At 42.7% G+C, this 11,923-nt stretch overlaps 1 protein-coding gene across 5 annotated transcripts in view; it reads right to left on the bottom strand.

Annotated features, from left to right (window-relative positions):
- PRPF40A (pre-mRNA processing factor 40A) overlaps positions 1-11,923 on the bottom strand; it is a 36,449-nt gene that overhangs the window by 24,099 nt on the left and 427 nt on the right. For 4 of the 5 annotated variants that reach the window (XM_075829292.1, XM_075829291.1, XM_075829290.1 and 1 more), the window contains exons 2-11: positions 7,966-8,043; positions 4,826-4,948; positions 4,611-4,694; positions 4,463-4,493; positions 4,033-4,052; positions 3,848-3,922; positions 3,658-3,768; positions 1,639-1,759; positions 1,502-1,529; positions 337-615 (exon numbers count right to left, since the gene is read on the bottom strand). In XM_075829292.1, the coding sequence (XP_075685407.1) occupies positions 337-615; positions 1,502-1,529; positions 1,639-1,759; positions 3,658-3,768; positions 3,848-3,922; positions 4,033-4,052; positions 4,463-4,493; positions 4,611-4,694; positions 4,826-4,948; positions 7,966-8,043 (950 nt within the window). Of the gene's footprint in view, positions 1-336; positions 616-1,501; positions 1,530-1,638; positions 1,760-3,657; positions 3,769-3,847; positions 3,923-4,032; positions 4,053-4,462; positions 4,494-4,610; positions 4,695-4,825; positions 4,949-7,965; positions 8,044-11,764; positions 11,868-11,923 lie in introns of those variants that run through there. The other variant, XM_075829294.1, reaches the window with a different exon arrangement.

Here is an 11,923-nt window from a genome sequence, read left to right on the forward strand (position 1 = left end):
GTTTCCTTGCACTTGCCTTGCCTGCATTCTCAAAAGCAGAGGAGACCTGTCTATAGATCACAATGAGCTTTTACTAAGAAGTCATCTTTTTTCTTGTATGGGAATAGTAGCTTCACAGATTGTCCAGCATCAGACCGATGACTGACTGCAAGGTTATCATTGGACCCTTCTCTCAGATCCAAAACTCTCCATAAACAAGGCTTATACACAAAGTCCTCGTGGTCCTGGCATAACCATGGTAAAAATGATTCCCTTCCGTTCTAGAATGTTTTAGGAAAGATATAAAGCACGGTCTGGGTTTCCCTAATCGCATGAGCGAGCCACAAACATACTTACTCTGGCAAAACTTCTTGTTTAGACAATTCCTCGACTACAATGCTGCTGCTAACTTCTTGATCCTTCTCTTGAATAGAAGAGGACACAGAATGGGCTTGATCCTCTACAAAATCATTGACCATATTTTCAGTGTCTATGGCAGGAGTTGTGGGTGTAGGCATGGACATGGCAAGCTCTGGTTCTGCAGCTATTAATACAGGTGTGGTGGTACTGACCACCTCTGCAGCTTGGGTAGTCTGGAGAGGCATTACAGGTGCAGCAGCCGATAGGTCCTGTACACTAGAGAAAAAAAAGGTTACTTGGTCACGTTTTATCAGTCAAAATCTGAAGCAGAAATGCTTAAACTTTATTGCAGCATTTAAATCCCTACAAGCTACATGGAAAGCTCTGCAATTGATTCCATTAAGGCCCCATGCACACGACCATAGAATTTGGCTGTAATTACGGACCCATTTAGTTCTATTGTCCGAGCCATAGAAATCCTCCGCAAAAGAGGACATGTCATATCTTTTGCGGTTTGCGCACCGTGCTCCCAGACCTTGTAGGGGAGCACAGGCCGAAAATGTAGGTGGCTGTCCGTGGCCTTGCCCATAATTAAGGCACGTGATTACAGGCACGGCCATATGCATAAGGACTTACTAAAATGTAGTTCTAAAATAATTTTGTTAAAGGGGTTGTATGAGATTTAAAAAAAAAAAAAACAACATGGCTGCATTCTTACATTTTTGTCCATGAGCCTTGTCTGGTGTTGCAGCTCAGCCCTATTTAATGAATGTGACTGAGCTGCAATACCAGACAAAACCCATTGAGAGAGTGGCGCTGTTTCTGAAAGAACGCAGCCATGTTTTTTTAATCTCATACAACCCCTTTAAAAAATGTCAACAAAATGGAAGTTTTATATTGTGTTGACATGAAGTAGTTCGGTCTCATACATATATATTTAATCATTGTACATTTTAAACGCCTAACATCTGCAGCGTTCATAACAGAAGCCACAGCGATGTGCCACATCCGTTGTGGGTTTCAGTCGCTTTGACGGCAAGAATAGCGTTGCATTCTGTTGGAACTACCGAAGGAAGCTCTGGCCTGCGACGCATATGTGAAAAACAGGAAAGATGATTTGTTTTAATTTTCATTACTATAAACTGAAGGGTAAATAACATACCTGCCACTTTCTTCTGCCTTGATCATTGCTATAAAGAATGAAAAATCAGAAGTCAATTACTAACTGAACACAAGCGTTTCTATTTTGCACGTAGTTACACGAGAGAAACGGCAATAGACTAAAAACAATGTATTTACCTTCAAGGTCCTCCAGCTCCTTAGGTTTGGCCCAACGAGACTCCTTTGTCAGGGAATTGTAATAGTAGGGCTTCCCAGAGTCAGATTTGAATTCCTTCCAAGGACATTTGGATAACATTTGCTTAAAAATAAAAAAAATAAAGAAATGTAATTGCTTGTAAAAATAAATCGTCATGCAATGCTTCTATTTAATTACCTTAAAAAAAAAAAAAAAAAAAAAAAAAAGACCTCCGGATAGGTCATCAGTATATGATCTGTGGGGATCCGATACCCGGACCATTTAGCCGCTCTGGCTGCTTAAGGGAATTGGACGTCCGTGCAGGAAGCAGTTCGCTCCGGTCACAGAAAAGCGGGCGAGCTGAAGTACTACAGCTCTGCTCTTATTCAAGCAAAAAGGAGCAGATCTGTAAGCACGGCTGCAACTGCTTCCTGCTCCGTACACTGCATACTGTGCAATGACATCCGGTGCCCGCAGGCCGCCGAAACAGCTGATCGGTGCGGGGTCCGGGTGTCGGACCCCCACAGGTCATATATTGATCTCCTATTCGGTGGATAGGTTATCAGTTGTCCGGTAGTGGACACCCCTTTAAGGACTTCTACCCTTAACTCCTTAATTACCGCTCAATGTCTTTTTGGCGTTGCTGTAGAAGAAGCTGATGTGCACTCCTGTGAGCTCTCATCCTCTAAGCAGGAGCTGTAACTTACAGCTCCTGATCTTAGAGCAGCTTGTTGAATACAGCTGGGGTCAGAATACATTCGGACCCCAGCTGTTTAACCCTTTGATCGCCGTGGCGGCGGCAAGATCAAAGGGAACTTTGATCTCGTTATCAGAAACCCGGTGATGCGATCAAACACCGGGGAATCCCTCTGCAGTCAGCCCTGGGGACCTACAAAGGACCCCAGGGCCGTCTGTTCAGTAAGCCTGCTGTTCGGGCACACTATGTGCTGCCCTAATAGCAGCCTGTGTCATAGTGACACAGTATGATGTATCAGCACACAGGAGTATGCTAATACATTACAAGTAAAAAATAAAGTTAAAGTTATCCCTTAATGGGATTAAAAAAAAAAAAAGGCATTTATTTGCATAAAATATATTTTGTTGCCCCTACTCTAAATAAAAACAAAAAAACCCTACACATATTAGGTATCTAGACTACCGTAATTACCTAAAGAATTAATCTAGCAGGTTATTTAGCGTAAACATGGACGGGATAAAAAAGAAACTATGCCGATAATCTCTTTTTCTTATGTTCGTCGTAAAAATAAATTTTCTACCACCAAACTATTCAAGAAAAATACAATTTCTCCCGCATAAAACAAGGCATCATACGGCCACGTTAATGGAAAAATTAAAATATGGCTGCTGAAACGCAGAGGTAAAAACTGAAAAATGTAGCTGTCATTAAAGGGGTTGTCTAACTTCTGACAACTGATGACCTATACACCGGAGGTCATCAGTATGTCATCGATGCGGGTCCGACACCTGGACCCCGCACTGATAAGCCGATTGCCTTGCTGTAAATATCACAGACGCTACAGAAGTGTCAGGATTCCGAATACACATCACATCCTGGCTGGAAGTAATGTATATTCATTGTCAGGACACTGCAGTAATGTTATAGTGTGTTTATGTGGCTGCAGATAGTGATATAGCTATATCGCTATCTGCAGTGTAAATGAATGGGGAGAAGTGTATGACGCTGATTGGTCACTGATTGGTCAGCGTCATACACTTCTTTCCACAACGCCCACTTGGCCAAAAAGTAAGACACGCCCAGTTGTTCATTAAGAAACTCATTAGCATAAAGCTAAAATAGGTCATAACTGTCAAAAATGATCGTTTTTCTAAATAAAAAAAACACTACTGTGATCTACATTACAGCGCCGATCACATTATGTAGAAGATAGGCCACTTATAATGTGGTGACAGAGCCTCTTTAATGTTAAAATCTTTTCTGATCACATTTTCAGTAACGTACTCAAGATGATCATACAACAAAAAGCAAAAACATTTTTTACCTCAACTGGGCTTTTCATGTCATCTGGCTTCTCCCAGGTCGACTGCTTGGATTCAATATTATAATAGTATATCCTACCATCCGGTGATTTATGTTCAGTCCACGTTGATTTCTACAAGTAGGAAAAACACCGGTGTAAGATTAGGAAAATAAATCCGCTCTGCTAAGACATAATAAATGAGGTCAATTACCAGTTTGTTGGGTTCTTCATTAGCGGTGCTATTAGCTGTAATAGATGGTGGTGCTGAAATTACAGGATGTGGCGACTAGGAAGACAGCGAGATAAACACTTAAGTACGTTTTCCTTTTTAATTAAACCAACATGTGCACATCTTACAGATACTAAAATAAAACGGAAAAAACACCAAAAACTTACCGGTGGAACGGTTGGCTGAGCTGGGAACAAAACAGGAGACAAGTTATAAACCAGGCAAGTAAACTACATACCCAAAGTACTGGAGCAAAAAAATCATAAAATATAGGCATATAAAATATTCTATATAAGAGTTCATTACCCTGTCAAAATGCCCCTTTGTGGTCTATGGATATCAAATGAGGGGGGTGGGGAATCCCTATTCTGTGCAGAGCGCTTCCCTCGTTCTACGCATGACAAATGAATGGCCAGCATGCAACGCTACAAAACTTTGGTCAAACAAAACGTCAAGCTTTAGGAGCGGTTCGCTGGGGTTTTCAGGAACTGGACCCACCACGATGAGCTTATCGCCAGGGCAGCGGTCTTAACAGGAGGAAAGTCTTATACAAAGAGTGAGCATTAATAACATAAAACCCCTTTAATAGATTCTTACCTAGTGTGGGATCCATGCTGTTTACACCTGGCTGTGAAGAAAAATAAACATGAACCCATTGAAAATCTAGCGATAACTTTTTTTTTTATATATGACCCTACGAAGGAAGAAAAAAAGAAATCCGATGACCCATGACTATAGACATTACCTGTATGCCTGCTGGTAAGGTGCCAGGTGCTACATGAGTGGCCATCATCATCCCAGACATGAGAGACGGTATCATAGGAGCCATCTGTACAAGGTGAAACATAAAATAAATGAGCAAACAAAACAATGATGCTTAGCTTTTATTTTAATAAAACGTATCCACATTTGTAAATCCAGTGACAACACTTTATTACATGACTTATTTGCATATCTTACCTGACCCATTTGATGGGCACCCATTGGACCCATCAAAGGTGGGATCATGCCTGGTGGGGCCAAAGTTGGCCTTGGAGGTAGGCCAGCCATTCCAACTGCAGGGTAATGGGCAACAGGGCTCATCTGATGGAAAAAAATAAATGCATAAATTGAATGTAAGGTTTAGACTGGCATATAACAGTTCTAACCTTCACAGAATACAATTGCTATCAAAGTGCTATGTAAAGAATAGGATAGTAGGTCATGGCCGCTCCAAACTCCCTTCACTGTAACGGCCCGGGACAGTGATAAGTCCGATACTGGCCGTTTAATCACTTCAACTCTGTGGTCAATAGCGATCACGGCAATTAAGCCGTTAGAAAGATGACAAGTACGCCTCTCAGTAACCGCATCAGTGCTCCCCTGCGACACGATTGCGGCGTGCCAGTAATGGTCATGGCAGCCTGGGGACCTAATGTAGGCCCCCTGGTCTGAAATCTTTGAACTCCTATTAAGCCAAAAACTGCTTGTTCAAGTCCGATAGGTGGATTTAAAAAAACAAAAGCCTTTCCCTACAGTACTTCAAAAACCCTGCAAATAAACTATTACAACTAGGGATGCACGATGCATCGAAACTTCGATACGGTTTCGATACTTTGCATCCCTAAACGGTTCGATACCGCTATTTCCTGTATTTCGATACTTCGCTGCGCAGCCGCACAGCTCAGCATAGTAATACATGAATGTATGAGAGCGGAGCTGCAGCTGTGTGATACAGCCATTGCTCCGCTCCGGAGTACTGATAACAAGTGCCGCGGGGTCAGGATGATGCGAAGCGGCCGGCGCTGCACTAATGAGCGGCGGCACAGAAGACAGAACATGGCGGGCACACTACAAAACACCCCCCTGTTCTGTCTTCAGTGCCTGAACCGCCGCTCATTAGTGCAGGGCCAGCCGCATCACCTCATGCTGACCGCGCGCGCACTTCCTGTCAGGAGCGGGGCAATGGCTGTATTACACAGCCGTAGCCCCGCTCTATAACGGCGGAGATCAGAGAAACCTCTCATCTCCGCCGCTATTCTCCTGAATGCTGTGATCAAAGCTGACTGCAGCATTCAGGAGAAAATGAGCAGGGGGGATGCCCCTTGGATCGCGTCACAGGGAATTCCTGTGACGCGATCGAGGGCCATACCATATATGGGCAGACAGCCCAGGGTCTATTGACAGACCAGAGGGCTGTCTTACCATATTTCTTGTTGTTAGGGCACAGGCTAATGTACTGGGACATATCTGATATATGTCAGTACATTAAAGTTTAAAAATAAAGTAAAAACAAAGTATTGTTAAATTAAAAAAAAAATACACATTCACCCTTTTTACAATAAACATTAAAATAAGTCTCAATACATAAAATATACACATTCAGTAAGGGCGGCACAACTATTTTTTTGCATCATTTATGATGTATACGCTGTAAAAAAAAAAATTAAATAAACACTGCTTTCATTCACTTATTAATGTGAGGCGCGAGGTGCGATGAATTTAACCTCCATGTTCCTCACATTAATAGTAATTAACCACATCATGTACCTCGCACATTAACCCATTATGACTGAAACATGATGGGATTAATTACTATTAATGTGAGGCGCATTCAAAATTCATCACACGTCGCGCCTCATCAGAAAACGGAAGAATTTTTTTTTTTTATTACTGTTGGCAAAGTATCGAAATTGGTATCGAAATCGCAATACTAAACGAAGTATCGGTATCGAAGTCCAAATTCTGGTATCGTGACATCCCTAATTACAACATAACATTATTTATCACGCATGCCACAAAAAAACGAAACAATTTTTTTGTCACCTTACCTTCCAAATAAAATGGAATAAATAGCGATAAAAAAAAAAAGTAGTCATCTGTAACCTAAAATGGTAACAATAAAAACTACAGCTCGAGCTGCCAAAAAAGAAATCACGACACCGCTGTAATGGTTTTGACCCACAGAATTAAACTAACATGTCGTCATTACCGCATGGTGAAAACGTAAAAACAAAATACTCGAAAAACAATGGAAGAGTCGCTGTTTTTTTTCTATTCCACACCACAAAAATGTTTTGGGCAGTTTCCCAGTACATTATATAATACAGTATATAGTGCCATTAAAAGCTTCAACTCCCCTGCAAAAAAAACTATTTACAGAAATCGCCACAGATTTTATCCATTAGAAGCGATATTTAAGTGTGGATTTTGCCACAGATTAAGTAAAGATTTACACGAGCGTGTGCGTTTTGCGCGCTCAAAAGGCACTTAACAGCTCCGTGTGTCAGCCCTGTATGATGCGCGGCTGCGTGCTTTTCACGCAGCCGCCATCATTATGACACTCCATTTGTATGTTTGTAAACAGAAAAGCACTCTTTTACTGCTGTTGCGCGAATCACGCGGCGTCCCACGGAAGTGCGTCCGTGTGCTGCGCGTGATTTTCACACACCCATTGACTTCAATGGGTGCGTGATGCGCGAAAAACGCAGAAATATAGGACATGTCGTGAGTTTTACACAGCGGACACACGCTGCATGAAAATCACGGACTGTCTGCACGGCCCCATAGAGTAACATAGGTCAGTGCGACGCGCGTGAAAAGCATGCGCATTGCACGGACGTATTACACGTTCGTGTAAATCCGCCCTTAGTCTATAAGTACATTTCTCATAGTCACGTTGGAGCACGTGAAGCCGGCCTTAGGCCTCATGCACATGACAGTAGTGGATTTGCTGGCCGCAAAAAAAGAGATCCATTGCTGTTCATTTGTCTCCAAAAAACTTTTGTTGTGCAGCTGTGTGTAAACAGGATACACAGATCCGCAACCAAGAACCAAATTATTCTGCCAGTTTGTGAAGCTGCAAATCCGGACCATAAAACGACTTGTCTGCTGTCAAGATTCACATCCCCAGCGCGGATCCATGAAAACCACGGTCGTTTGCATGACGCCATAGAAATGAATGGCTCTGGATAAATTCTAGACGCAAAAGCAGGTCATGTGCAGGAGGCCTTACACAGAATATAACAGTATGAGGAGGGTATATGAGGGGGGGTTTTCTTATATTAATTTCACAAGAAAACAAATATGGACTTGTAAGAAGATAATAAAATGTTACATACAAACTGCCCCCTCATCATGCGTGAGCCATTTGGATATAGTCCCGGCGGACTTGGTCCATTTGTACCATCGCCCGATGCCTGAAAGAGTTATACATGGGTTAATCTTAGAGGTGTTTTTACAAAAAAAAACTCATTCATTCATTTGTAAGCGCATTGGCATTAAAAATAAAGGGGTTTGTTGCATGGACAGGGAGCGTTCACACGCAGAGTCTATGGACAAGCTGCTTATAGTGACAAGTATATACACAGTGGGACCGATGTTTGGTCCTACAGAACAGATTATAGGGTTTTTCCATCAACAACTGAATTATCTCTGGTGTGCACTGCATAAATACTGCCACATACCCTGAAAGACTACACTTAAACACCACAAAACTGGGTATGTATATGGGCACAATAAAAATACCAATATGCGTTCAAAATTAGAAAATATTTATTAGACACAGATAAATCACAGACTACGTAAAAACATTTAAAATGGCATAAACACGACCCAAAAAACTGCTAAAAATGCGGGGGCTGAACGCCTCCAAACATCTGCCCATTGACTTCAATTGGAAAAATAGCGTTCCGTTCCCACGGGGCATTTTTTACTCGGCCGTTTTTAAAAATGGCCGCGTAAAGAAATGCCTCGTAAATAGAAGTGGACGTCACTTCTTGAGCCATTTTTGGAGCGGATTTTCATTGACAATACAAAAAGCTCCAAAAACGGCCGGAAAAAACGCAAGTTGCTTAATAAAAAACGGCTGAAAATCAGGGGCTGTTTTCCCTTGAAAACAGCTCCGTAATTTCAGCCGTTTTTTGTTAAGCGTGTGAACAAACCCTTAATAATACACAGAAGGGACCTACAGATCCAAAAAAAGGTACAAATATACAGAATATTGAATCAATGTAACTAACTAGCGTGTATAAAACGGTTACCAATACGAGGGGTAGTGGTGAGAGATGCCCCAAACGCATCGCCACAACGTGGCTTCCTCATGGGATTTTGTGAATGTTTATGCCATTTTAAATGTTTTTACTTAGTCAGTGTGGTTTATCTGTGTCTAAGGCATCATGCACAGGGCCGTGGGCCGGATTTTCGGCCCGTGTTCCCATAAAAAGTACTTTATTGCCTTATGTAAATGTGTTGTGTGTGTAGTACAGGACAGGAACTCCAGAGATATAGACGCTCTTTGTGACCGATCTCCATTCTGGCCAAGAGATGAGGTACCTGAATAGAGGACCCCCCTCTCTATTAAAGAGGCTCTGTCACCACATCATAAGTGGTCTGTATTGTACATGATGTGATCGGCGCTGTAATGTAGATCACAGCAGTATTTTTTATTTAGAAAAACAATCATTTTTGTTGGAGTTATGACCTATATTAGCTTTATGCTAATGAGTTTCTCAATGGACAACTGGGCGTGTTGTACTACTCTGTACAACGCCCACTTGGTTTTATAGTATATAGCTATATCGCTATGTGCAGCCACATACACACACTATAACATTACTGCAGTGTCCTGACAATGAATATACATTACCTCCAGCCAAGACGGGATGTCTATTCAGAATCCTGACCACTTCTCTGCACGTCTCTGTGATTTACAGCATAGCAGGCGTAGTCTCGTGAGATTACGCTGTAAGATGTCATTTACAGCGAGATCTCGCTGTGCTGTGCATCACAGAGAAGTGCTGCAGAGAAGTGTCAGGATTCTGAATACACATCACGTCCTGACTGGAGGTAATGTATATTCATTGTCAGGACACTGCAGTAATGTTATAGTGTGTTTATGTGGCTGCACATAGCGATATAGCTATATCGCTATGTGCAGTGTAAATGATTGGGGAGAAGTGTATGATGCTGATTGGTCACTGATTGGTCAGCGTCATACACTCCTCTGTACAACGCCCACTTGGCCAAAAAGTAAAACACGCCCAGTTGTCCATTGAGAATCTCATTGGCATAAAGCTAATATAGGTAAAAAATAATCAGTTTTCTAAATAAAAAACACTGCTGTAATCTACATTACAGTGCCGATCACATGTACAAGATAGGCCACTTATAATGTAGTGACAGAGCCTCTGTAACCAACATGGCCAACCCCATTAAGTCTAGAACTATATGGCAACTACGGCCGCAACAGAGGCCAAAGATGTTTTGCGCTGGCTCCATCGCCGTAACAAAAGTGAATAGGTCTGTTGCACCGCAGGTTGGCGCAACATGACAGTCACGAGAAATCCACACTTGAGATTTTTAATGACTGCCGGTTCCGCATTGCAGCCACATTTACTTTCATTACTGTGATGCAGCGTGATCAGCATGTGACACTGCGCTAACACTGATCTTTGGCTGTGTGACCTGTATCGTGGTCAAAGTTGCCGTGTAACCCTAGTAGATTAGTAAAAATTAAAACTTTTGAATACACTAGGTTTCAATTCTTTACCATTTCAAGATCTCTTCTTGCTGTCAGTAAATAGGAACATTCTTGCTAAAAGCCAGAGACTGAAAAAACGTAGGAACCTGATACATCTCACATCTAAGGCCTCGTTCACATCGGAGTTGGAGACTCGGTTAGCGGCCTCTGTCACAGTTCAGGCAAAAGTTACCGGAAACAATAGCGCTGAATGCTACGCACTTGTTTACTGTGAAACCACGGACACCCCAACAGAAAGCCAAGGGAGCCCATAAAATTCAATGGGTTCCGACGGCCACTGGCGGTGTCTGTTGTACAACGGAATCGGCGCTTCGGGTATTTTCATTGTTCTGCACCTCTGACTGAGCAGAACAACAAACACTGATGCAGATGTGAACCCAGCCAAAGTTTGCTACAATTGTATCCAGCCTAGACAATCCACTGAGAGTTACTGCAGGCCGATACATTGTAGCAGGACAGACTTGTGCTGCTGGTGCATTTAGCTCCCAGAGGATTGTCTATTAGAAATATATTGAAGCAAACCCTCATCTGTGAGAAGTATTTTACTATGTTCACATTTGCATTGCGGAAGCCACAACGCCCTGCCGGATCCATCACCATTGACTTATAACGGGGGCCGTTAAGTTTCCGCCCATTCGAATGCGAAAAATAGCACCGTACTACGTAATCTGATACGAGGAATCTGAACAACCCCTCCAATGCAGAGGTAAGCTGAGCGTTAGATATGTATGCATTTTCAGACTATGGACGGCAGCAGGAGTATGTCCGTACGAAAAAAAAGCAAGCAGAGATCTTGAAAATGATAAATTGAAACAAAGTAGCGGAACTTTTCATTATACAAAAGGTGACGCGTTATTTACATAGCGCCAGAAATATTCTCCATTACTTTAGTGTGCGCCATTGATCAGCAGTGTGCGCCATGTCGGAGGGGGCAGGGTACAACACGCGCTGCGCCATTATTTCTCACTTACACGATTAGTATTTTTACCCTCAAGTTTCCAGATCATAATAATAAATAATATCACACATGCGCCTATATTTTTATGAATGGAATACACTTGTAGATTTGCTGTGTAGCTCACATTTTGCCCCTGGGCTGAACCCCCACGCCATATGTTAAGCAGCAGCACCACACATTAGCCTATGACTCATCAGAGCTGGCTGGGACTTGTAGTCCCCACCACAGGTCGCTCGGCTGTACCACACAACACTAGGTCTGGAGTAATATGGCTTAGGCCACAATTTGCACCACGTTCTCTCCAACACATAATAAGGGTTAATTCCTGCACGAGAACCGGGTACACTGCACCTCACCCTCCAGGCGAAACACAAGGAATATAATTCGCACACATCCAAGAGAAACAGATCGCCTCACTCACCATGATGTCTCCTCTCCAGCCCCTGCCGCCTACCAGCAAGGACAATTCGTATTGGTCCCCGGCAAAAAACTAACGTTCGATGACGTAGCTACGGCCGCACTGGTAGAGGAGGGACGGAGATGATTCGTAGCCAATGGGAGCGCCTCTTGCTCAGCTAGA

The sequence above is a fragment of the Rhinoderma darwinii genome, chromosome 6 (assembly GCF_050947455.1).
Source record: "Rhinoderma darwinii isolate aRhiDar2 chromosome 6, aRhiDar2.hap1, whole genome shotgun sequence".
In the NCBI taxonomy this organism is placed as follows: Eukaryota; Metazoa; Chordata; class Amphibia; order Anura; family Rhinodermatidae; genus Rhinoderma; species Rhinoderma darwinii.